This window comes from Plectropomus leopardus, chromosome 14 (genome assembly GCF_026936395.1).
Source record: "Plectropomus leopardus strain MGB_pleo_1.0 chromosome 14, ASM2693639v1, whole genome shotgun sequence".
In the NCBI taxonomy this organism is placed as follows: Eukaryota; Metazoa; Chordata; class Actinopteri; order Perciformes; family Serranidae; genus Plectropomus; species Plectropomus leopardus.
Genome location: NC_142189.1, coordinates 1,117,501 through 1,145,357, shown reverse-complemented (window position 1 = coordinate 1,145,357; position 27,857 = coordinate 1,117,501). Strand labels below are relative to the sequence as shown.

The following is a 27,857-nucleotide window of genomic DNA, read 5'->3' as shown; positions in this document are numbered from 1 at the left end:
CACTCTGAGCAGACTGTTAGACATCGACGGAATCACGAAAATGACTTTAAAAATGCAACCTGCTTTCGACGAGACCGCTTCGGTTGAAAACACTAAATATCACAGTAGGCGCCGAGGTTCTCGCTGCTAACGATTAAAAGCGAACACTTTAAGTCAAGTCAAGTCAAGTCAGTTTTATTTATAGAGCCCATTATCACAAAACATGGTTTGCCTCAGAGGGCTTTACAGTGTACGACATCCCTCTGCCCTCAGACCCTCACGTCACCGAGGAAAAACTCCCCAAAAAGAACCCCTGTAACGGGGAAAAAAGAGGAAGAAACCTCAGGAAGAGCGGCAGAGGATAGTGAGGGATCCCTCTTCCAGGACGGACAGACGAGCAATAGATGTCGTAAATAGCAAATGAAGGCCTTTAGTCACTAAAGCATTAAAATAATTAATTACGGAAAAAGTGGGAGATATTAACACTCACTGGAGAAAAGACAGCCCTCTTAGTGAGTTATCAGGTGGGGAGATGGTTATATCAGGTGAGTGTACGTGACAGAAAACATGATTTATTCCGACTGACGGAGAGGAGCGAAACACGTTTAAACTCCACCATGGATGTATTACAGTGAAATCTGGATACAGCCTCCTTCATTCCTACGACAGCTGCTCAATGCGGCTCAATGGCGCATGAAGCAGAGAAAACCCGTTTTCCGGGTTTAGAAAAGTGTAAAATACCCGGATCTACTGGCCCATAGAGCATGCGTAGAAGTGATTAATGAAAAAAAAACGGTCCATTGGATTTAATGGAGATGACGAAACTCTGTCAGCACCGAATCTTTCCGATTGGCTCGACCGCCATTTTGCAGGCGTCTTGGAACGCCACTGACGTCATGCTTAACTACGTCATCACATTCGAGAACTCTGCCTTTGAAGTTTGATTACATCACTGCTTTCGTCACATTCAAAGCGTAGAGAGTTTATGAATAGAGGTCAGATTAGACATTTGTCACTGGCCATCTGGTTTGCGTTGAGCCTCCTCAAACTTGAGAACTGGTGTTTTCAAAACCGAGAAACATAATCCAGTCAATTATCGTTATCTGCTGGAATGGAATTCTCCGATTGGGTCGTGAATGTGGGTGCGTGGGCCCAGGTTTCCCCTTCTTCATCTCCCATTTCCATTGCTTTCTCGGATGAGCGGATCATCACTCTTTCTCCCTCATCTTACACCAGTGTCCCACTATTCGCAATGGACGATTTCCCATGTTTTGCTCTTTCCCCAGTTAATGAGGAAAGTAGTTCAAAGGACACACTTGGCCCAGAATCACAGCAGCCTGAGGACAGAGATTCAGAGGGAACTGCTACTGTCCATCCCAACAAAAGGGCAAGATGGGCAGGTCTTTGGTCTGATATTAGGAGAACAATTAAAGGTGGTTGGTCCTCCACTAGAAGAGGAACTGCAACTCTTTGTTCTGCTATTAGAAAAAGATTTAAAAAACGGTTTTCCCAACTACAAGATATGTTAATAGAGTTATTCAGGAAAAGCCCTGAGTTTCCTGACGTTCACTACAGGGATAATTTATGTTTACTCTGTTTTTGTGGGGCTGATATAACGATAGATTAATTCCCATTCAGTACCAAAGACCCACAGCAGACGATTGTAGTATATATGGTTTTCTCCGGGTGCTCCTGTTTTTCCAAATTCTAATTAAATTAGAAAAAAAAAAAGTTTAATGAATAGCCAACAGTTCCCTCTTAAGCTGCCTTCATGTAAATAATTTGATGGCAAATTCATTCACATTCAGTACCAAAGACCAACAGCAGACGATTGTAGTATATATGGTTTTCTCCGGGTGCGCCGGTTTTTCCAAACTTTAATTAAATGTGAAAAAATAATTAAATTGATAACCAACAGTTCCCTCTCCAGCTGAGTGTAACATTTTTACGTTTCCATCAGAGTCTGTCTGATAGATGAGCATTGATGAAACATTGCTTGTCCATTTTGTATTAATGCTGATGCTGACAATGTGATTGGCCTGTTCTTGGTATTTTTGGCCTGTTAACACACTTTGCCTTGTAGCATAACTGATTTTGAAGCATTAAAGCACTTTTTTGGTTGCAGTCAAGTTGTAACTGTTAGGGCCCGCTTTAATTTTACACACACTGGCACTGCTTTGAGCAGAAAATGAGCTTTTCAAAATCAAGCTTTAAAAAATATCATACATAAATAGGATTTTCTACTTTCACTGAGTTTATTTTTCAACTAATATCAGTCCTGATCATAAAAATTAAATATTCATTAATTTTCAGAATTTTAATTCTTTAAAGTCCAGATTTTTATCATGATGCCACTATGTTTTTAAATTAAAACTATTATTTTCAATATACTGCATGCTTAGTAGATTATCATTTATTTTATTTGATTATTTTTTGATTATCACACTCTGGGAAATGTCAGTGATCAGCAGCTACATTGACTGTGACAGGTCACCTAGTGGAAATAGCATGTATTTCCTCCATATGCCAAATATGGTCAAAATGACCTCATCAGGTGGAAAATAGTCAAAATGACAAATTCAGAGTCAAAAGCCCAGAATGACACCCAGAAATAATACAAGTCCTGTTTTTCTGCTCTGATGGCTGTGGGATCAAAAATGTCAGTTTGAATGGGTTTCAATGGAGCATTTTTGGACCTGAACAGTCTGAATGTAACTATTTAGTTTCCACAGTGTATTTTAGACTTATTGTAGGAGCTGAGCTGCAAATTCACTGATTACACTCAGATACACAATCTGGACTACATTTAGGACACATGCATCAACACAGACAAAACTGAAAAATTAGTGAATGAAAATGAGTAATGAAAAGTGCGTAAAATGTGTTAAACAATCCCGCGGAGTCAGTAATTGCACCTCACAAAAAAACAAAACAAATGAATACCAGAATATATATATCTGCATAAAGTGGGCAGGCTGCTACTTAAAATCTTGCTGCAGTCTGCAGCAGGAAGCAGTCCTGTCCCTCCAGGAAGTCTGTCCAGGTCCAGGTTTGGCAACTTTGGGAATATTTTCCTGATATTTTCACGTGACATCATCAGTGGACAGTCATGCTTTCTATTATTATAAATCTGAATACAACAACACCCGGATCTACCGGCCCATAGAGCATGCGTAGAAGTGATTAACGACAGCCGAACGTGGCCGAGTGTACCCGAGCACTGACTCCGGCTCACTAGCTCGCTCACACAAGTTACCCGAGTGCTCGAAGCGAACAGCGCTCGTTCATGAGCATTTCTCTCGTAGTAGCTTAGCTTATTAGCAACAGTAGCTAGACTGCGGTATAACGACAGCGGTGCTGTTGGTTTACATATTTACGTGATAATGATTTATTTAATTTATGTCTATATTTTATTTTTATTTTCAATGATGGACCAAGGAGTGTGCCAACAAAATAGTTAAACAGAATAGAATACAACAGAATAGTTATATGTAATATATGATATGTCACCTTCATTATTGTTGCTGTTGTTATAGTATAATAATTATATTTATTTGATCTATTTTTTAAACATGTTGTAAATTAATAGCTACATTATTTAATTCAGGTTTTTGTAAAGTGAAGTTCACACTTAAAAGTATTTGTGTGTAACAAAAGAACTCAGTCCATTATAAACTTCCAAAATGTGCAGAAATACGACAGAGGGCATGACCTCAGTGTGGATAGAGACATACATCTTCCCTCCCTGCTGCCATCCCACAGAAATCCCAGAGGAATTCTGGGAATGAGGAGCGGCAGAGGCGGGCCTCAGTGTTCAGCCAGCAGCTGGCATCCAGTTATCAGAGAAAACACGTGAAATGAAATCCAGAGAGGAGAGAGGCGGCTGCAATCTGTCAGACCTGCCAGAGACGCTGTGTGTGTGTGTGTGTGTGTGTGTGTGTGTGTGTGTGTGTGTGTGTGTGTGTGTGTGTGTGTGTGTGTGTGTGTGTGTGTGTGTGTGTGTGTGTGTGTGTGTGTGTGTGTGTGTGTGTGTGTGTGTGTGTGTGTGTGTGTGTGTGTGTGTGTGTGTGTGTGACTGTTTAGGCGCTCAATGTGAAGGTGTTTCAGCTGACAGACTGCAGCTAACAGCTGATTATCAGGAGGGAGAGACTGATAACAAATAACAGGAGGAATAACAGTGACATCATCAGTGACATCATCAAACCAAACCTCTGCTTTATGTTCAATTTTCTGTCAAAGTTTCCTTTAACTTTATCATTTGTTTGATCCATAAAGAGTTTAATGAATGTCAGTTAATTAATTAGCTCCTCCCTTCATTAACTAATAGTATAGTTACAATGATATGACACTTTAAGAATACTCTATTACAAGTAAAAGTACTGTTTTCCAACATGTTGCTAAAGTAGAAGTAACAAATAATAATAACAGGATTATTTATATTATTATATTAGTTTTTCTTTAAACTACTCAAGAAAGCCACCAACCAAAGTCTGCACAATTTTCTCAATACTTTACTTTACTGAAGTAAAACTTAAAATTACCATGAAACAAAAATATATAATTTAATAAGCACTTTTTGTGTCTTTAAACTACTTCAGAAAGCCATCAACCAAACTCTGTACTATTTTCTTAGCTAAAATAAAATGTATGTATATATGTATTTATTTATTGTTATAGTTTCTTTTTTAATTTAATCAGTTATATTATTATACTGCAGATTATATGTATAAATAATTTTGAATTTTGTACGAAAAGAATTAGTAAAACAACAGAACAAAACAAAAGAAAAAAGAAAAGAAAAGAAAGACACAGAAAATGTGTTTAAAAATTATAAGAATTCTTTAACACAATACAGTTTTTTTCCTTTGACTTTTTAAAATAATTTTCTAATCTACAGATTTTGTGCAATTTGCAGAACATTTGTTATCAGGTCCAGGGGCCCCCCTGACTCTTTGGGGCCCTCTGCCTGAGACCGGCAGAAAACCACAAAAATTCGTCTAAAAATCATCTGACAAATATCTGAGCGTATCTGGTCTGTACTTTCAAAATAAAGCGTCTCTTATTGTGGTGGTGCACGTCAGTGTTGGTACAGTGTGGCTCTGTTTCCATGCCGGCTCTGTGTGTGTCTGTGGCTCTGTGTGTGTGTGTGTGTGTGTGTGTGTGTGTGTGTGTGTGTGTGTGTGTGTGTGTGTGTGTGTGTGTGTGTAGTTGAATCAGTGTGCAGACACATGCAGGCTGTCTCATTCGGGTTATTATTACTGTAACCACCATCAGCGACTCAGCATATTTCTGTTTGTCTGCCGCATCATGACTCGGCTCAGTTCAGTAACATAAATCTAATTTTTAAAAAAAATAATATTAATAATTCCAAAAAATAATAATTTTCAATTTTTCTTTATTCCATTTTTTGCTCATTTTTAGATCATTTTCTTGTATCTAGTTTATTAATTTCTTGATTATTTTTTGGGCCATGTTTTGTGACGTTTCGTAAACTGAAACTGTTAAATCTTTTGTTTTTGGTGTGTTCCTGTCTCACCCCGTTCTTGGTGAAGACGCTGTTCATCCACTTGGTGAAGGTTTTCTTCTGGACCGCCATCCTCTGCTCCTGCAGCTCTCTGACCCGCCCCGCTCCGTCCTCCTCGCCCTCCATCCCGATCGGCTGAAAACAAACACAAAAAGTCCCAAAAATCATACATTTTTTAAGACTTAAATATTTTCAAACATGGATTGAAATCATCGATTTTGTGCTGCGTTCAGACGCCTTTCACAAGCATTTAACCCTCTGAAACCTGAGATTTCATTCCATTTATTTTCCAAAATACGGGAAAAAAAAGCAACAAGAAACTTGACCAGAAACATCCCAATAATTCTAAGAAATTAGTAAAAGGTGACAACACAAATGCTCTGAAAAAGAAGTATGAAACACATCGAGAAAATTAACAAAAAATAGGGAAAAAATCAGAAAACAGTATTTGTAATTATCTATTTAAAATTATGCTATAGAAAAAAATTGATTCTTCTCAGGTCATTTCCTTTTTTGTTTTTGTTCTTCTCAACGAGTCTTTTACCTGGTTAAATAAAGGACATATATATATACACACACACACACACACACACACATATATACATATACATATACATATATATATATATATATATATATATATATATATATATATATATATATATATATATATATCTTGCTTTTTTCCACGATTTTTCAGTTAATTTTTGGGAACTTTCTTGCCAATATTTTGGGTGATTTCTTGTCATATTACTCACTGCCTTCTTATGTTCTTGTAAAGAATCTGGTGAAATTGCACAAGTTTCAAATGGTTAATAAACCCTGCAGCAGTGAATAAAGTAACTGGAAGGCGTATTAAAAGTACAAGTAAATTATGTTACCTTAAGGCAAAAAAACTTAAAAAATAAATAAATAAATACATTTTAAAATAATGACAATATATTGATATTGTTGTAGTGTCCAATTTTAAGCACGAAAAACATCACAAATATTTTTTTCCTCCTAAATATCACAATGTGTATGAAGGTTAAAAGTGAGAGAAACACAGTTTGAGTATGTACGCATTTATACAGTTTGTAGAATCTAAATGCAGAAAATAATAAAATAGAAACAATATCAATTAAAGTAAAATGTAAATATAAATAAAAGTAAAATCCAAAAACACCAACGAGACAAATAATAAATGTGCTGTCAGCTGATCGTCCAGCCTGAAGTTGGTTTTCGCTGAGTCGGCAGTTTAAATGTTAAATTTATGCTGACGGAAGCAGCCGCACCTTCAATAAAAAATAAAAATACCTGAGCGGTCATAATCCAGTCACAGTGTCATCATCCTGATCTGCCGCAGGTGTCGTTTTTACTGACGACATTTATCCGAGTTACTTTGCAGATTTTAGTTCAAACACCTAAAAAATCTCAAACCTGCTGAGTCATCTGTGTTGAGAATTAAGCAAAAACAAAAAATAAACAAAAATAAATAAAAGCAGGTAGATTTATTAGTCATTTTTTTAAACAGTCAAAAAAGAGATGAAATTACAAGAAAAAAAGTTAAAGAAGAAGAAAAGAATAAATCTAAATATATATCTGTATCCATTATTATTAACTACTAAAAGGTTCTCTTTTGTTATCATTAATAAGAACAACAACAATAACAATTTTTAGTTCAGTTTTTCCACCTTTTCTATTTTCTTGCAATTTGTGAGAAACCTCTTGCCAAGTTGCTCGTTGCCTTTTAAGTCGTGTTTTCAAAAGAAGTAAAAATCAGTATTTTTTTTAGGTTTTATAGGTTTAAATGCATTAAAAGGCATCAAGAAAACTGCTGTCTTTCCCAGTTTCAAAGGGTTAAACAACTGTAAAACAGCACTCAGTGTCGCAGTAAAAACACTTTAAAATATGCGTTTAAATATAAATCCATGTCCCGGCCGTCACGTGATTGTGATCCCGTCAGCAGGAAACTGAGCTGCACAAACACACAGGACTAAAATAAGCTGCAGATAATCAATCGAGCAGAACTACAAACAGGTCAGAGCAGAGAACACGCACAGATCTGTAAATCACACTCTGAGACAACAAAAGACAACAAAAGAGACGGACAGGTCGCTGCTGAGGACACTTAAACATTCACATAAACACTGAGAGAGGAAACGTCTCACCTGCTGTTGTCGGCCTCTTTAAACTCTCAGCTGCAGAAAGTCAGACAGAGTGAGACATCCAAAAAACACAAAACAACATCCAGTCTGAAGCTTCTGCCTGTCAACAAAAGTTAAACCGAAGAAGAAGAAGAGGAAGAGTGTGTTTTCATGTAATGTGTGTGTGTGTGTGTGTGTGTGTGAACTTTGAAGCCATTGGATTTACAGCATGAGCAGCTCCGCTCACCTGACAGCAGGTGCAGGGGTCAAAGTTCACACTGACAGTATGATGATAGTTCATATGTCACAGGCAGAGGGTGGGCAGTATGACTCTGAAGTAACAACACAATATTTAAGTATTTTCATGATAAGGATATTGTTGATAATATGACAAAATACTGACAAATATTGTATCTGTATTATTTATTTTAATTAAAAGGGACCCTGTGCAGTTTAAAACATAAACGTTACCATATGATTAAACACTGAAAAGATTTAAATTAAATTAGTTGTTCATTTATATTTATTTTAAAGTAGTCATGTACTTTAAAACATAAATGTTACCATATGACAAAATAAGATAAATATTTTTAAGTGATCATGTACGATTTAAAACAATAAATGTTACCAAACACTGGTGAGCAAACTACTCAAAAATATAGTATCACAATTTGGAAAAAAAAAAAAAAAAAGTTACAGTTAATTTATTCTGAAAATATTGTAGCATGTAAAAACAAATACTGCACTGGTCGGTTAAAGCCCATCAGAGCATCTCCCTAAAACTGAAAAACAACCCATCTTCAGAGACACCAACACATCCGTGTGTGGACACGGTTTAATAAAGCAGACTCGCTGCTGAAGCCGAATTTCGTATTTCTGATTTCTGATTCACAGATGAGCACAAACGGAGCTGAGAGGAAAGACAGGAGGGACGTTTCCTGTCAGGATGATGATTAATGACAAACGTCCACCCGCCGTCAGACCGGACGTTATGCAACAAACACTGTTTGTCCCTCAGAAATCACCGGAGACACTTTTCAGAGGAACGACTCTGCAGAACAAACACTTCCTGATTTTCTCATGTTTCTGTGTCTCGGTTTTAAAATCTGACTCAGTGTTAACAGAACGTGCTGCTGGGGACATTCAGGAGACACAGGGCCCGAAAATGTGAAGGTGAGCAGCCTGCAGGTCCCTCCTCCTCCTCCTCCTCCTCCTCCTCCTTCTCCTAATCTACCTCCTCCTCCTCCTCCTCCCAATCCTGCTCCTCCGCTGCAGGCTACATTCATATAGTAACTACAAAGATTCATATAGTAACTACAGTTTCATATAGTAACTACAAAGATTCATATAGTAACTACAGTTTCATATAGTAACTACAAAGATTCATATAGTAACTACAGTTTCATATAGTAACTATAGACAAAAGGAGGACAAACACCTGCTGAGACATCAGCTGAGAATAAGTGCGGAGCGGACACCGCCATAGACACCCGCGGAGACACCCAGGGAGACTGAGGGCGGAGCGGGCATTCAGAGACACCAGCGGAGACACGGTGGAGACACCGCTGGACAATGAGAAAGGAGCAGACATTCGGAGACACCGGCGGGGAATGAAAGCAGACATTTGGAGACACTGTTTGACAATGAGAGCGGAGCGGATCAGTCAGCATCAGTATCTCATCCCTGGCTCTGTCTTCAGCCCGCAGGCTGGTCAGCGGGTCACGATGAGAAACAGCAGGGCGCTGAGTTTTGGGTTATTTCTCTCTTTATTTGTTCATTTGTTATTTTCGGGGCAGAACATGAAGAAAGGGCGCTGACGGGCGCAGAGAACTATTATCGGGGTTTTTGTGCTTTTAGAGCGCGACCAGCGGCCCCTCCAGCAGGTGGCTCTCCAGCTGACCTACATCTCCTGTAAGAGCCGCTCAGACTGCAGCGCCCGCAGGTATTAACCCCTGCGTGGCGACGGTGAGCCTCTCCTGCACTCTCGGCGTCTGCCTTCTGCGCTTGCGCGAAGCAGTGGAGCCGCAGTGTAATGACACCACGGAAAATTATTTTTAAAAAAAGTCAGTAATAAACAATGTAAATTTGATTTGTTTGAATAATGAGAAAAAACACGTCTTTTCCAATATTTGGTTTATACAGAAAAACAAATAAATGAAATGCTCGCTCGTTTTGTGTTTATTTTAGTTTTCCAGGCGGAGTTGAAGAAATGAATGAAGGGATGATACATCCACGGTTCACGCTGAGACAGGCTAAACACGTTAGCATGCGCTTTTAGCTTTATCGTAGTTATCGGTGTTAACAGAGAGTTAACTACGCAGCAGAACAGCGATGGTGACAACATTATAACGTGACGGATCACAGAAATATCAGAAATAAACCCAAACTGACGAGACTGTTCGGTAACTTCACGCAGATGTTTTTAGCCACTCTGCTAACCGGCGTTAGCATCGGAAGCGTGCTAGCGTTAGCATCGGAAGCTTGCTAGCGTTAGCTCCACAGCAGCAGCACAGTACCAGCACACAGCCTGCAGCGTTTCAGCGCCTTCATTAAAAACATGATTTACCTGAGAAACAGAAATGAGGCTGACTCACCTGTCTGCAGTCCTGTCCGCTCCCGTTAGCTGTTGGGTGTCACCGTGTGTTTATCTCGGCTGGTTGAATTTATTCCTTTTAGCTCGTTTTTGGTCTTCGCTCTGAGACTCTGTCCTCGCGGTGTCTGCTGCTGTTAGCGGAGGAAAGAGCCGTTTTTTCATCGCTGTTGTTTGTTTTTCGGCCATTGTGTCGTAATTCTCCTCCCGAGGCCGCGAGCTGACGGTGAGCTTGGCCGAGCATGCGCGAGGGAGGGGCTGCGCAGCGTGTGCACGAGCAGTGATTGACACTGAGTAGAGCCCTCCCCCTGGCTCTGATTGGCTGAGCTCTGCCAGGTGCGGTGGATTTCTACGAATTTTAATAAGAGCACCAGGAGGAGCCAGAGGGACCCGATTCTTTGGCGGATCACCTGCCTCATGTACTCCTCTAACAATATTACGACAGTTTAAAAAAAATATAACAAAAAGTTATTTTGACAAAAGTTACCATCATCTTTAAACACCGTCAGTGTTCGCCCACTGACAGAGTCTGTTTTTGTCACTGACAGGCTCAGGGTGTTTTTCTCAGTGTCCCACAACATGATGGATCCCTACAGAGAGAGAGTGTGTTTAATAAAGAGGAAGATCCTTTTTTTTAAACCAGAAACAGCCGAAAATCACCATCACCACACCTACCAGGAGTCTTCATATAAATATTCTCTTTAACATACATCAATACTTTGTTTTTTTCTTTTTCATTACATATTTTTTAAAGAAATAAATTGGCAATTTGTTTTTCTTTATAAGTTTTTGGACAATTTTTGAGAGAAACTTTTTTTTTTGAGATTTTGGCTTTTTTTATCACAAATTTTTGGCAGTTTAAAACAAAAATGTTGGCAATATTTTTTCATTTTCCTTAACATTTTTTTTTGCAAACTTTAAAGTAAAAAAAAAAAAAACTCTTTAATTTTTTTTTTACTAATTTTTAAAGAAAACATGCCTTGGTATGTTTTAACTATAAAGGACCAAAGATGAGAAGCCAGAAACTGTAAAAACAGAAATTATCATTGGATTTCAAATTTCAGATGGCCTGTGAACACATCATGCATTATAAAACAGGTTTGTGGGCCAAAATGTTGTGACTTTTCCAAAATATTCATGGTAGATTTAGTTTTCTGAAACTTTTCCAGACCTAGAAATTCTGTGTCCTGTTTTTTTCATGACCATGCAAACCCTGTGAGTGACAACAGCTCTCTGGGTTGATCTCTGTCCCTGATGAACTTTGCAAATGGAGTTTTGTTTTATTTCCATGGTAACGGGTATATGAGAAAGAGGGTCAAAGTTCAAGGCGCAATGTTATGACAGAGTAGTATGTCCTAATCATGTGCATACTACAAGCAACATCACATACTTTGTAATGAAAGCTGCAGTATTCATCAAAGTAAAGAGGAGGTGGTTTTTAGGAGAGACGTCTGTCGGGAGTCTTCCTCTTCTTCTTCTTCTTGTTTTTAACAAAACTGCAACACAGACATCTGCTGAAGAGAGAGAGAGACAAACAGGTGAGAAAAGAGACTCATAAAATCATGATTTTATGGTCGCAATGTTGCTTAAGATGAAAAAATCACTCTGTACTCACCTCAAAGACATGAGATTGATACTGATTTAAACCTCAGACAGAAGAGGACAATATTAATGATGCAAATTATTAAAATCGGAGCTGCTGCAGATTTGAAAATTGCACAACATAGGGTATTACCAAAACACTTTTTTTAGATATCAAAACTAAATAAACTTTTGCAAGAAAGAAAACATTTAAAACATACTTTAAACTGCATTCAGACATATTTTATGAGATTATTGAGAAGTTTTCATCTACAATCTGAATCTAAAAATAAGCAGTAACATGGAGGCAAAAAGAACATTGTTTGAGCTGTAGTGGAGAAAAAGTAAAAAAACAATAAATAAATAAATTAAATTAAAAAAAGATCAGTTTACCAGCAGAACATGTTGGTTACATGTGTAGAATAAACTTTATTAGTCTCCGTCTCTGCTGACAGGAGGACATCAGTCAAACACAGTAACAGACCTCTGACCAGCAACACGTTCACACGACAACAATTCATACAAAACACATCAAAATCACAAAAATAAAAACTTTTATATTTCTGATAAATGAGGATTTAGAATGTGAGCTTTTCGTTTAAACGTACAGTTTGACTGAGAGAAACATCTTTACACAGAAAAACATTCAAATCTCTCCAGAGGCTTCTGAAATCTTTACACGATTAACTAAAATCCTGAATTTTACGGAGCTGAAAAGAGTGACGGAGCGGACTGACAGCTTCTCTCTGATGGATAGATGTAAAGCACAAAGACTTAAAGCACAAAGATTCAAAACTTTTCTCTTTACTTGAGTTTCTTTGCATATTAAAGGCACTAAACGCCGAGCTGCTGAATCCTCGAGGACGGCGGCAGTCCCGTCATGAGAACAGAGGGCTGCAAAACTGAAGAGGCACCGACAGATTTATGCTTCAAAAAAGCTTGCAAAGTTTAAAGAGAAGCTTCTTCTAAAGCTGAGGAGGCACTGCTGCGAAAATGTATTTACCAAACTCAAACTAAAAAATGCAACACACGGAGGGTCACAGTGACCAGAAAATCATCAAGTGGGCGTTTGTGCCAAATTTGAAGAACTTACCTAAAAGAGCTCTTGAGATATCACATTAACGAGAACGAGACGAATGCAAGGTCACAGTGACCTTTAACCACCAAAATCTCATCAGTTAACGGTTGAGTCCAAGTGGACGTTTGTTCCAAATTTAAGGAAACTCCCTCAAGGTGTTCTTACGATACTGCATTCACAAGAATGAGAAAGACGCACGTCACAGTGACCTTTAACCACCCAAATCTCATCAGTTAATTGTTGAGTTCAAATGGATGTTTGTGCAAAATATGAAAAAATAAAAAATAAATTCACTCATGACATTCTTAAAATGGTGTTTACAAGAATGAGACAGACAAGGTCACAGTGACCTTTAACAACCAAATTTTAATCAGATTACTCTTACAAGGTCAAGGTCACTGTGACCTTGGACAACCAAAATCTCATCAGTTCATCCTTGACTAAAAGTGGATGTTTGTGCCAAATCTGAAGAAATTTCCTAAGGTGTTATAGGAGACATTACGTTCAAAAGAATATGATGGACGAATGAGCAAACAATTGCCCAAATAATTCTTTAAAAATTCCCCAAAAATTTCAAAGATAAAATAAAAATTGCCCACAAAGATGCTGAAAAGGTTTCAGTGAAAGTGGAGGAAAATAACACACAAAATACTCAAATGATCAACTTTTTGTGAATAATGCAGGAATAATATTCGGTCTTTACATGTTGGAGTTTATAAAATTGTTGTCTTTTAGCAGCTTTGCATAAAAAAGGTAAAACTGATTTTTTAAGAAAATAATCAATTGTGATTAAAGGCACATTCAGAAGCTTTTGTTTGTTATCATTTTTTAAGAGCAAACTGAAAAAGTTTGCTCTTAAAGTCTGTTTCTCAGTCGGCAGGTAAAATCCCTCCCTCTCACAATGATTGTCCAATCACAGCTTAGCAACCCTCCACATCAGACAGTCCTCAGAGGTCAGAGGTCAGCGTCTCTCCTCGTCTCTGCTGCCATCCACAATGTGAGGAAAGACACACACACACACACACGTTTCAGGACACCGTCCGTCCCACAGGACGAGTTAACGGTGAGCGGCAGCGGCAGAGCGAGCGTCATCTCGTCCCGGCTGTGAGCTGTTCAAACAGGACAGGCGGTGACCTTTGACCTCTGATGGTCTCCTGAACCCGGCGTCCTGCGTCTGAACTCACTGTGACCTCCTCACTAGCTGCTTCCTGCTCTGAAACGTGCACGTAAAGACGACGCAGGATTTTTGAGTTTCTCTGATTTGATGCATTTTGAATTTTTTCATCCGAAGTCGTGATCATGTGACCTGTTACGTTACCTTTGCATCTTTTATGTTCAGAGGATTTCAAAAGTGAAAAAGTCAGTCCACCAGCAGGAAACGCTATGAATAAATTCTAATAACCGATTAATCATTTGCCTCATGTTTAACCCTTTGAAACCTCAGCTGGTTTTCATTCTTTCAAAAACATGGGAAGAGGGCGACAAGCAACTTCACAAGAAATGGCCAAAATGACCAAAAAATTAGCAAAAAAAGTTACAAGAAAATGACCTGAAAAATATGAAAAAAAAATTAAAAACTGAATACAGTTTTTCTTTTTTCTCTGAAAAATATGCATATAAGAGAATTAACATCATTTTTTGGGCATTTTTCCTTTGTCTTTTGATAATATTAATAATCCACTAATAGTCACCTTTGACCATTTTTTACAGTTTACGGGACATTTTTTCCCCCATGTTTTTAAAAGAAATCAAACCAGTTTTTGGGGGTTTCTGAGGTTTAAATCCTAATAAAATGCGTTTAAATGCAGCACGAGGAAACCGATGACGATCCAGGCGTTAAGGTCCGAAATGTTCCTATGAATCAGTATTTTATTTTCGTCAAAGGCGCTCACATGTTGCCTCCAAATATTGTGTCATTCAGACAAACTGCAGCGTATCATGAAGAAAAATTAGACAGGAAGTTAAATATTAAGATATGGCTTTAAAACAACACCCCCTTTCAAAATAAAAGTGTCCATATTAAGGTAAGATTAGTAAAGTATGAAGCTACATTATCATTTTTCTTCTTTGGTGGATTGAAATCAGCTGATTTGTACAATATATATATAAAATCTTATATGTATCTCCTTTCTCTGTCTGTTTGTCGGTTTGTTTGACGGACGGCAATCAGCGGGTGAGTCGATGGTCGAAGGTCGTCAGAGTGTGAATGCTTCGGCCTTCTGTGAGTCCGCTGGACTTCAGCAGTTTTTGTACACGTGGACTTCCTGTCAGTCTCTTTGGTGTTTCGCCAGACGCCCTGTCGGCGGCGCTCTAGTCCTCACTGTGGTTGTAAAGGGTGTCGGCAGTGGGGTTTTTGCGGTGGGACGGGGGCACCAGGTGGGTGGGCAGCTCAGTGGGCAGCTCGTAGCCCTCCAGCTTGATCCTGATGAGGTGCTGGGCGAGCGCGAACTCCTCGTCGTCCAGCATGCCGTCGGAGTCGCAGTCGGCGAGCTTCCAGATCTTCCCGAGCACGGTGTTGGGCAGCCGCGAGTTCATCATTTCCTTCTTGGCGTTGTTGCCGGTGATCTTGCCGTTGATCGGCATCAGCGTGTAGAAGATCTCGTCGTAGCGGGGCTTCTCACGGCTGACGATCCAGTCCTCGGCGTCGGCACCGGCGCTGATGCCCTCGCCGTAGCCCTGACCGAAGGGCCCGTCCTGGGAGCCCTCGAAGGCGCCGCCCGACACCATCGCCGGCGGCTGCTTAGACTCCTCCTCCCGGATCATCGACATCAGGACGGCGATCTTTGTGGCCAACATCTTATCCACCGACTCGATGAGCTTCATCTTCAGAGACGGGAACTTGCTGAAGTCGTAGTGCTGCAGCATGTCCTGCAGGAGACAAAACCGGATCATTATTTCGCACTTTTATTGATGAATCCAGGAGGGTCCCACTCAGATTCAGAGGCTTCAAAAACTTTTTACCAATAACTTTCCAGGACTTTTCCAGGACTTTGAGGCAAGCTTTAAAGACCAAACATTATCTGAAACAACCATCGATACTCTTTATCAGTTCTTTTTCACCACAATATAAAAACTTTTTAAAATGATATATACTATCAAAAAATACTGAATTGAGAACAGGATTAGAACTGAATATTTAAATGTCGCGAGGACTGTTTGTTATTTATCAGAGGGGTGGAGATGGTGCAAGAAGACATGTCAAACAATTTTTCTGAGCACTTGAGGGACATGTTTTCTCATATATAATAGAGAAATAAATAATTGTTTTCTTTAAAATATTTTGGCAATTTTTCAAAATAAAAGAATTTGGCAATATTTAGAGACAACATGCCTCCCAAGGGCACATATTTCATTTTATATTTTACTAATGAATATGTGTTATTCTATATTTCAATAAAGCACTTTTTATTTATATGTATTTACTTAATTCTACTTCTATAATTCTCTTGGCATCAGAGTGACTGTAACAAATCACAATCTCCCCTCAGGGACTCGATAAAGTATTTTTGATTTTGACTGTCATGAGGTTGCTGATTGTTTGTTGCAGTTGTTCCCTGACAGAGGGCGACTGAAACAAACAGAATTACATGAAATTCATTTCCTCCTCACCTGGTTTATATATAAATATATACATATAAATACAATTTCATAATTGTTTTTGATCAGTGTTAACCGACTGTATGACGCACTGATTAATAGTTTCGTGGGGAACGTCACCTGTCAGGCCCCTTGAGGGTTTTCTGGATTTCCCCTTCACGTCTCCTTTTCTTGAAATGTATAACATTGTCATTTTTTATATGCACTGAATCGAATCAAATCAAATGAAATCAGATCAAAACAAATCAAAACTTTTCATGCAAAAACAGTTGCCGTGGAAACGGCCCCTGAGTTGAGCTTAGAGTTGCTCTCTGCAGCTGGACACAGTGTCCTCTGCTGACCTCTGACCTCTCAACATGTGAGTCCAGATACTAAACAACACGTGTCACTGTGTGTGTGTGTGTGTGTGTGTGTGTGTGTGTGTGTCATGAGAGTACACGTCTCACCAGGGAACTTAAAAATCTGAAACCTCCTCTCTCGCTGATAATCCAATAAATACAAGTGTATCTGGGGAACACACACACACACACACACACACACACACACACACACACACACACACACACACACACACACACACACACACACACACACCTGCAGCTGTATCTCCTGACAGAGCAGCTGCAGACTCAGTGTGTGTTTTCCTCAGTGAAAAAGTTTCATCAGATCAGTTTGTGCTCGACGAGTAATAATGTCACAACAGCAGAGACCATTCTGGCTGCAAAGTGAATACTTTTACTTATTTCCTTTGAATCTGGAGCAAAATTGCTTGATTTATTTCAAAAACATGGGGGGAAGGCAATGAGCAATTTAAGAAGAAATTTAAAAAATAGCAAGAAATAAGTACAAAAAAGTAAAAATAAAAAAATACCTGAAAGTTAGCAAAAACAAAGAAAAAGAAAAAAAGGAACAAACAAGGAAATTACATGAAAAAAATGCTTAAAATCATAATTTTACAACCTAATTTTAAATGAATAATTATGAATATCATTTTCTAAACAGATTTTCCAAGCTTTTATTTAATTTTTTTAAAGCTACTCATTTCTTGCAGTGTGCAGAGCTCTTCTCGCTTTTTACCTCGTGTTTACTAAAAAAAAACAAAAAAACAATTTGTTTAGAGTTAAAAGTTTAAATGACTGTGAAAACTGTCTAAAAATACAGCAAAAACGTGACGTCCATTCAGGTCTCAAAGGGTTAAGTAGATTTATTTACTTTTACTGAAATGAGTCTGTGAATGAAGAAGTTTTATATGATATTTAAATGAAGGTTTCACTTTTAATTTTTCTATGATTTCGATGTAACTGATGATTTTATTCTGTCTGCATGATTTTGGTGTAAATGTGATGTGACTTCCTGTTTGTTTGTTTGTTTGTTTGTTTGTTTGTTTGTTTGTCGTTACCTGCATCTTGGTGACGTTGGGGAAGTCTCCGGGGCTGATGTGATGCTCCCTCTGCAGTAATGTGTAGATCTCCGGCAGCCTCATGATCAGCTCCTCCTTCTTCTTCTCCCGCCCGAACAGAGACGGCATCTCTTTCTTCAGGTAGCTGATGATGTAGGCGTGCACCTGCAGGGACCACAGAGGAGGAAGAAGAAGAAGAAGAAACAGAAGATTTGAAGTCGGTCAATACATTTATATCATTCTGAACACAAAATATCAGCTGAAGCCAGCTGATGTGTCTGAATGAACAGACCCACACTTTTCAGAACCATTGTTTTTTACTGATTTCCTAAATCTCAGAATCAGTGAGATATTTTAAAACTCACTCGTACAGACTTGCTTTTATGCAATGTAACCTTTATTTATTTATTTATTTATTTATTATGTATTTACTATTTTAGTTATTAAGTTTTCTGTCTCCCTTTATGTGTAGAGCACTTTTCATCAAAGACACAAAGTGTTGTCCAAACACCAAAAGCATGTAACAATTAAACATAAGCTTATACAAACACTTACATAAAGACATAAATAAATAAATATATATATATATGCATACTTTCACAAATACATACCTGTCCTTTCATTCACACTCACTCACACACACACACACAATAACTTAATTAGAAGAAATAATAAATAAGTGAAATAGAATAATAAAATAATGGAAGTATATTCATTCCTTATCCTTCTGATATTCTGTTCTTACCGTCTTCATGTTTTAATTTATTCACTTGTTTATCTCTCATAATCTGTTTTTTATCTTCTTATATTCAAATAGATAAATAGATAAATAAATACATAAAATAAAATCTGTGGCACAAACGAAAAATTGAATTGAGAATTGCATTAAAATGGACGTAAGGAGTTTCAGGAGTGAAAGAAAAGCGACAGGAGTCTGATCGGCCCTGAGTCAGAGGGTGAACTACATCGAGGAGGAGGAGGAGGAGGAGGAAGGAATGCAGGAGAGCAGATCAGTCCTTCACACAGCATTATGGGAGGTGGAAGGAAGTAAGGAAGGAAGGAAGGAAGGAAGGAAGGAAGGAAGGAAGGAGGGAGGGAGGGAGGGAGGTCACTGAATTTCTGAGCGTCATTATTCAATATTTCATCGAGGAGGAAGAACCAAAAATACATTTTAATAGATGAGGCAACGTTCAGAGGGAGCCGAGTGAAAACGTCCAATAAAACATAAAACATTTGTTTACTAAAAGCTTTTTAGCAGATATTATTGAAAACACTCCCAGAATAAAACCAGTGAGGAACTGGGAGCTACAGCTCACAAACAGAAGCTGTGATTCTGTCCGAGACAGAAGTTCACAATCACCCGCCCAAAAAAGACATTTCCACCAGAGAGATTAACTCTTTGAAATCTGGACAAACTGGCGTAATTTCTTTCAAAAATGTGGTGAGAAGAAAATGAGCAACTTAAGAAGAAATGACTCACACTCATCCAGGTGGGTCATCCGAGCACCTTTTCATATTCAAGTGTTTAATCGAGAGCCCACCCAGGAAGTTCTTTTAAAATAGTAATTGACTACATTACCCATAGATCTCTCTTCCACTAACTAACCCGTCCTAAAAACAAAAAAGGGTTGTTGGGATCAGCGGTTCTGGGTAGAGCCTCTTCAGACTGAACCCTGTCGGGACCTTTGTTTGTAAGAGTGTACCCCCGGTGTTTATGCTAAGCTAAGCTAAGCTAAGCTAACCCTCTCCCTCGCTAACTCCTAAGAAAACAACAGCGGTTCCCTCAAACTAATAAAAGAGACGGATCAAGTTTCCCAAAACACATCCAAACATTCCAGGATATTCCCAAGATTCCAGGACCGACCAATCGAAACTCGGAGTTAAACCCAAACACAACACGTCACTTCCTGTCTCACCTTGGCGAGCCGCGCTCTCTTGATGAGGTCGTTGAGTTTACGGAGCGCCGCGTTCCTCGGAAGACTCTGGATGTCCCGGAAAAGATCCTGAGACTCCGCCTCAAACAGACGCCTGAGGAGTGAACGAGGGAAAGAATGAACGAGTGGAAGAATAAATAAAAAAATGGATGAATGGCCCACCTGTTCTCCGTGTTCTGTTTTGGTTCGTATTAATAAATTAATTGATGAATAAATAAATGAGTGAGTGAATAAATGAACGAATGAGTGAATAAATGAATGAACGAATGAACGAGTGAGTGATTGAACGAATGAACGAATGAATGGCCCACCTGTTCTCCGTGTTCTGCAGCGGTTTGGCCCAGAAGGATCCCAGATAAACTCTCACCACCTCTGGCGTGCCGATGACTTTCCCGAGTGACCACATGAGGGCGCCGTACACCCTCATCAGCTGCTGCGTGTCCACCTGAGGACACAGGTGAGGGACAGGAGGTTAGTTTCAATCGTTCCAACAGTGACGGCGCTCCTCATGTCTCCAGCGTCCTCGTCGTCTCACCTGGTCCGCCTTGTTGAGGACGACTCGGATCTTGTCGTCCTGTCCTTTGAAGGCTCGGATGGCTTCGGAGAACTCGTCTGAAATGTCCAGTTTGTGAGCGTCGAACAGCAGAATGATGCGATCGACTCGCTCGCCGAACCAACGCAGCACCTCCGCAAAGTCGTAACCTGCACACGGGAAAGTCACACGTTCATAAGCATGTCAGTATGAACACGTGACATGAACCAGTACAGGAACTTTGGCCGATGAGAGGAAAAAAACATTTATTTTCCGTTAAATTTTCATAGTTTTAATGACTTGGATATTTGAACAAACGAGCAGGTGATAATTTGGTCTTTTTAGCTGAGCTCAGGGTTGCAGCGATGAACTGATTAGACGATCAGCAGAGAAATAATCGACAGCTAATTAGTTAATCTATTAATAATTTCAGTCATTTTTAGAGCAAAAACAATGAAGAAAGACAAATATTCTGAGATATGACGCTGAGTTATGGACCTGCTGGATATAAAATAAAAAATCACTTCATTATTTTATTATTATAATTGTAACAATTATGAAATTACGTTATTAATATAAATACATAATCTTTATTTATTTATTTATTTATTACCTTAATATAACTAGATTCATTATTGTTTGTATTTATTTTTGCTTATTTTTATCTATATATATATATATATTTATTTATTTATTTTATTTTATAAAGTTAGTTTTATTTTCAGTTTTCTGTTTTATGACATTTGTTTTTTTAACATATGTTTTAGGAAGATTTTTTTTAATTATATTTATTTCTATTTGCATCTATATAATGTTGTTTATTTTTATTTGTGTACTGTATGAAGTTTCTATTATATTACTTGGACTTTTTCACTTTTTACCAGCCTCATACTGGGAGTTTTTCACTAAGAATTTCTTAGTGTAATTGGTAATGAAATGTGAAGGCCGATATTTGGGGCTCGACTGAGAGATCTATTTCTCTGAATGCTGGCGTGCAGTTTGGGCTGAAACATGTTGTGTGAAATAAACGATCATGAAAAAGAGACGACTGCAGCTTCTGTCTGTTCCTGAATATTTCAGCACATTTGAAGAGGAAGTGATTGTTCAACATGTGGAACCAAAGTGTGCAGTTAAGCTGCAGCATTCACACGCCCTCAAACTCCCAAAAAAACGGCTGATTCGTGAACGCAGGCGACCCGGCGCCGTGATGTCACAGTCACTGCGTGTTCGGTCTGACACGGAGACGCAGGAACACGAAGCTTTCCAACATTCAGAGGAAACATGCAACAACAGAGAGCACCGAGGGCTGTAGTGTTTTACATGTGTGTGTGTGTGTGTGTGTGTGTGTGTGTGTGTGTGTGTGTGTGTGTGTGTGTGTGTGTGTGTGTGTGCACGTGTGCGTGTGCGTGTGCGTGTGTGTGTGGCAAGGATATGTGGCAGCAGTCTGGGTGTGGTTCCTCTTAAACTGGGTGACACTCAGCTCTGAACTGGAAACTGAACGGAGACAAAAGCTTTGAAAAGGTTTTCCTGCTCAGATTTCCGTCTGCAGTTACAGCCGTACTTCGCTGTGTTCTGTTACTTTCTGCTGTTTCAAACCACAACAACGTCAAACTTTTCTCTAAAGTCGTTCTGGGAGAAAACTAAAACCAGACGTCCTCTGGTTCACTCCGAGCTGCTGCTCGTTGTGCAACAATGCGGCAGAAATAACTGTTGATGCTGAATGAAAAATGTGTCTGAAAACCAAAGAAAGATGAGATTTATTTACATCCTGCTCATCATTAAAGGTCTGGTCAGTTACAGCTCCAGTGTATGACAGTGATACTCAACTTAAGGCCTGCGGGCCAAATCTGGCCTCCCCAAAGGGTGCCTTATGGCCCCCGAACCATTTTGTTATTGACAATAAAAAATACAGTGAAATAAACTGTGAGTGGTTTTTGTCATTTTAGTCTCCATAAGGTGTCAGAGACAGAAAACAGCATCAAAAAAGAGCCAGAGGAGGATCCCCCACACCCCCGACAGAGGACACAGCTGAGACACCGATGCCCTATAATCCTGAAAAATGGGCTAAAATTTCAAAATGTCTTGAAATCCTGGAAACATCCTTAAATCCTTGAAATGTCCTAACATCATAGGAATGTAAAATCCCAGAAATGTCCTAAAATCTTCGAAATGCCTTGAAATCCTTGAAACATCCTCAAATCCTTGAAATGTCCTGAAATCATAGAAACGTCATAAAAATTCTAGAAATGTCCTAAAATCCTAGAAAAATCCTCATATCCAAGACACTTGTTAAAGTCCGAGCTCTTTAGCAGAAAGCTTTGCTGAAGCTTTGTGTTGTTTTTAAAGAAATAAATGTATATATAATTGTAAACACGGATTGTGTTTTTGCTGCGCTAACTGGCTAACCATGACGCTCTTCCTGTTTGAGTGACGATTCCAGACGAACGCCGTCTGAGCCTTCAAAAAGCCAAAAACTTCACCTGCAGAAAGACGCCACTTCCTTACGGGACGGATTCCCATCAGCCTCAGCAGTTCAATACTGGTCCTAAAGGTCACCTTTAAACTGCAATTTATACTACACACACACACACACACACACGCACACACACCTGCCTGTCTGTACATACACCACCATATACTACCTGAACACACACACACACACACACACACACACACACACAGAAACGCCTTCCGTAAACACGTTCATGTAATTTATTTATCCAGCAACACGTCAGCTTGCAGACTGACAGCTGCAGCTGTAACACTACGCCATCAGACCGTTAAAAACGTCCACACGACAGTCTGTCCATTAACCCTTTAACACATGAATCAGACACCTTTTACAAACCTTAAAACATCCAAAAGCTGAGAAAACTAGTTCGATTTTTATAAAAACATTTGTACTAATTTCAGAGCGACTTGGCAAGAAATCTCCTGCAAAATGCACAAAAAATGTAAAACGATGACAAAAAAGGAGTTAATAGATAAGGGAAAAAAATAGAAAAAAATGTCCATAAATAAATTAAATAAAAAACAACAAAACCTTTACCCTTCTCATTCTCATTTTCATTTCTTCTTTGTGTTAATTAAATTTTCTTTTGTGGCTTATTTTCAGGTAATTTTATAGCAACTTTTAGGGTTTTCTTGCTAATTTTTTGACCATTTCTTGCCAAGTTGGTCATTGTCTTCACACCCTTTTGCTCAGGTTTCAAAGGGTTAAAGAAAGTCTCCAGCTCCAGCTGATGCTCAGCTCAGGACACCGAACTGTAATTCATTAAAACGAATTAAGATATTCCAACATGCTCTGCCAATCAATCAATTACTCAGCTTATTACTATTTTTAATGCTGCAGTGTCGGACAACAGGCTGTGTGTGTGTGTGTGTGTGTGTGTGTGCGTGTGTGTGTGTTTGTGGGTGTGGGTGTGTGTGCAGGAGCTGTTGTTCACTTCCTGCATCAGATTTCAGCCTCTACATGAACACGGAGCCACTGCTGTTCACACTCACAACATCCCAGCAGGGACACACACACACACACACGCACATACACACACATATACACACACACACACACACACACACACACACATACACACACACACACACACACACACACACACACACACACACACACACACACACACACACACACACATACACACACACACACACACACACACACACACACACACACACACACACACACACACACATATACACACACACACACACACACACACACACACACACACACACACACACACACACACACACACACACACACACACACACACACATATACACACACACACACACACACACACACACACACACACACACATATACACACGTGTGTGTGTATATGTGTGTGTGTGTGTGTGTGTGTGTGTGTGTGTGTGTGTGTATATGTGTGTGTGTGTGTGTGTGTGTGTGTATGTGTGTGTATACACACACACGCACACAGTGCATCATGTGGGGCGATGATCACAGCGACACACCTCCTCCTCCTGCAGCCACTTCCTCTCATGTTCGTCCAATTCAAACAGCCTGATTAAACGCTGAGTCAGCAGGTTTGAATTCATCATCATCATCATCATCATCATCAGCTGACCATCAAACACACAACAAAACTGAGGCCACATTTCATGCAAAAAGCGTTGCCTTGGAAACGGCCCCTAAAAGGACAGCCAGCTGACTTCAACTTGAACCAGTTTGTTCGTGTTTTTCGGAGTCGTTACACGCTGATTAACTGAAGCTGGCATCGATCCTTCATACCATCGTAGAAAAAAGTGTTTACTAGTGTGTTTAACCCTTTGAAACCAGAGAAAATTGACTTTATTTTTTTCAAAAACATGGGAAGAGCAACGAGAAGCTTAACAAAAATGGCCCAAAAAAATTGGCAAGAAATTTGCAAAAAAAATAAAAAAAATTAAAAAAGAAGAAAATGTCTTAATTATTGACCAAGTTCCTCACTGCGTTTTATCTTGTTTTGAAAGAAATCACACTAATTTGCTAAAAGTGACATCGCAGCTGGTTTCAAAGAGTTAAGAGAATTATAAATATAGTTTTCTGGAAATTTTTCCCTGAATTGTTTTGCTCATATCTAATAATCCCCCCAGCTAATTTTCAGGTAATTTCCTTGTCACTTTTTGCTTAGTTTTTTCAAATTATTATATTATTATTAAAATTTATATAGAACATTTCAGTTATGTTATTAAATTATTAGCCTTTTTATTTCTGTGTTTCTGAGGCTTAAATGGAAGTGAAACTCGTGTGGAGCAGCACGAGAAAACGGATGTGGCTCCAGGTGTCCAGTTGTTTTTTTGGTTGTTTTGAGCTCCTCACCGCGTCTCCGCTGCAGCAGGACCTCACCGCGTCTCCGCTGCAGCAGGACCTCACCGCGTCTCCGCTGCAGCAGGACCTCACCGCGTCTCCGCTGCAGCAGGACCTCACCGCGTCTCCGCTGCAGCAGGACCTCACCGCGTCTCCGCTGCAGCAGGACCTCACCGCGTCTCCGCTGCAGCAGGACCTCACCGCGTCTGCAGACAATCGGCTGAAGTCGTGTCCTCGTGAATAAAAGATGAGTGACGGTGCGGGCTCTCGGAGCGCAGACAGCTCCTCGCTCGGCGTCATGTTACACCTGCAGGCTCGGGTGTAACGTGACGCCGAGCGGTGACGGGTAAATCAGCTCTCTGCAGCCACGACGCTCGGCACGCTCACACGGTGTCCGAAAAAGTGGAATTATTTGACCTCCTGCCCTCAGGGAGAAGATACAGGTCAATAAAATCACGGCCACCGCTCTCTCAACCAACACGCATCACGACTCTGAAATCCGCCTCATATTTACATCTTTGCAGACATTCACACGTCACTGTCGGCCCTGAAACAAAAACAGAAATAATCTGAATAATTTGACTCCCTGGATTAAATCTGAGGTCTGAGGCGTCTTGGCGTTATTCTCGATTCAGATTTCAGATTTCAGTCGCTCATCAATAAACTGACCAAAACCAGCTGCTGTGGACGAGTCGGACGGACTCCATCAATAAATGGTCCCAGTATCCGCCGCACGGATACTGGGACGAGGACAGGAGGCACATTAACCCTTTCACACCTGAGCGTGATTTCTTTCTTTGATGAGAGGATGAAGACAAAGAGAAAGAACATAACAAGAAAATAACCTGAAAGTAAGCAACAAAAAAGAAAAGACAAAAAAATGTTTTATTTTGTAGAATAACTTAACCTAATGACTTAATATATAATGATTAGATTTATAAATGAAATGTTTCCCTAATTTTATCATTACCTTTTTAAAATTTCATTCAGATGACTTTCTTATCACCTTTAAAGCATTTTTTTCTTTTTTTTTTTCAAGTTGCGGGAAGTACCTTTCCAAGTTGCTCATTGCCCCCCCCCCCCCAAACTTTTTCAAAATAAATAAAACATTTTTTTTTTGTTTCAGAGGTTTGGACGCTTGTGAAAGGCGTCAAAACATCGGGCTCTAACCGGAGCTCCGCTGAACCGGACAGAGCGAAAACTCTCCTGCAGGGTTTCATAACGGATGGCGGATTACTTCACATGTTCCACTTCCTGTCGGGAGGGAAACACCTTCAGTGTAACAATACTACTTCCTCTGCAGCCGACTGCAGACTGTATTTATGTCCTGGAAAAATGTGCTCAGAGTTTGGGGGTTAGCAGGAAATACACATAATTCCTAAAACACGCCAAACATACCGCACACACACGTCAGTCCAGGCTACAAACAGGGGACCAACAGAAACTCACTGCACAACAAAAAGTGTCCGAAAAACTGCTGGTATTGAACTTTTCTGCAAACCACAGATTCGTCACATTTATTTTGTGACGGATATGTCGAAACTTCACATTTCAACAACGCTGTGGTTAACGTGGTGAAGTCAAGGCGTAAAATGCGCTCGATTTCAGTACAGAAAAAGATCACGTTCAAACTTAAAGGAGGATCTCACTGCTGGAAAGATGGCCGCCGTTAACAAGAAACTGCCCCAAAAAATAGCAAGAAAGGTTACAAGAAAACTGCCTGAAAGTGAGCAGCAAAAAGGAAAAGTAATAAACACAAACAAGAAAGTGATGGTAAGAAAGTGACCCCCTGGCTAATTTTAGGGTCATTTTTTTCTCATCTTTGTGGGACATTTCTTGACAAGTCACTCCATGGAATCGGTACGAAGGTTTAAAGAAAAGAAAATGAAGCCATTTTTCTCAGTTTCGGATGTTTAACTGTCCGTGAGAGGTGTCTGATTCATGTGTTAAAGGGTTAATGGACAGATTTTCATGTGTTGATTTTTAAAAGACGGACTTTTAATAAAACTGCTCCATCTCTGCAGCAGAAAGACGCAAACACTTTTCAAACTGGTGCAACACGAGCAGAGAAAACGTGCTTGTGTTTCTAAAATTTTAGGACATTTCAAGGATTTAAGGACATTTTGGGGATTTTAGGACATTTCTAGTATTTTAGGACATCAGTGTCTCAGCTGTGTCCTCTGTTGGGGGTGTGGGGGATCCTCCTCTGACTCTTTTTTTGATCAACAAGCTCTATTTTGATGCTTGTCTTTACTGTGAATCAGAAAATGGTTTGGGGCCATCAGGGGCCCTATCAGGGGTCAGATTTGGCCCGCGGGCCGTGAGTTGAGCATCACTGAGCTAGCCTAAATCACAGATTAACTTTAATTAAATCTGTTTGATCTGAACACAAACAGAAATGTCGAAGTTTTCCTTGAACAGAAAAGACACTTTTGCACTCGTCTTCCTGCTGATGTCACTGAGTTCACTTACTGGAGCAGGTCTGGAGCAGACCAGCGAAACCAGAGACCAGGACTGGACTGGATAAAGTGGAGCTGGTGGGACAGAGGAGGACAGAGGAGGGTGAAGAAGGGAGGGACACCTGGCTGAAAGCCCAGGAGGACGAGCTGTCTGCTGTAAGAAATTCAGTCAGGCTCAAATCCAGCGGTGACTCATGAAACACGGATCTGAGCGCAGACCTCCGGAGC

General features: G+C 39.6%; 2 protein-coding genes across 3 annotated transcripts in view; both read right to left on the bottom strand.

Moving 5' to 3' along the window:
* The window catches only part of sptbn5 (spectrin, beta, non-erythrocytic 5), a 76,084-nt gene extending 65,513 nt beyond the window's left edge, over positions 1 to 10,571 (bottom strand). Inside the window, exons 1-2 of one of the 2 annotated variants that reach the window (XM_088087149.1) lie at positions 10,224 to 10,571; positions 5,516 to 5,638 (exon numbers count right to left, since the gene is read on the bottom strand). In XM_088087149.1, coding sequence (XP_087943275.1) covers positions 5,516 to 5,629 — 114 coding nt within the window. In that variant the 5' untranslated portion in view covers positions 5,630 to 5,638; positions 10,224 to 10,571. Of the gene's footprint in view, positions 1 to 5,515; positions 5,639 to 7,653; positions 7,836 to 10,223 lie in introns of those variants that run through there. The other variant, XM_088087148.1, reaches the window with a different exon arrangement.
* Positions 10,572 to 12,205: 1,634 nt separating this feature from the next.
* Positions 12,206 to 27,857, bottom strand: part of ehd4 (EH-domain containing 4) — a 30,713-nt gene continuing 15,061 nt past the window's right edge. The window contains exons 4-8 of the mRNA XM_088087167.1: positions 20,344 to 20,510; positions 20,120 to 20,253; positions 19,791 to 19,902; positions 17,875 to 18,039; positions 12,206 to 15,746 (exon numbers count right to left, since the gene is read on the bottom strand). Of these exons, the coding sequence (XP_087943293.1) occupies positions 15,189 to 15,746; positions 17,875 to 18,039; positions 19,791 to 19,902; positions 20,120 to 20,253; positions 20,344 to 20,510 (1,136 nt within the window). The 3' untranslated portion in view covers positions 12,206 to 15,188. The remainder of the gene's footprint in view (positions 15,747 to 17,874; positions 18,040 to 19,790; positions 19,903 to 20,119; positions 20,254 to 20,343; positions 20,511 to 27,857) is intronic.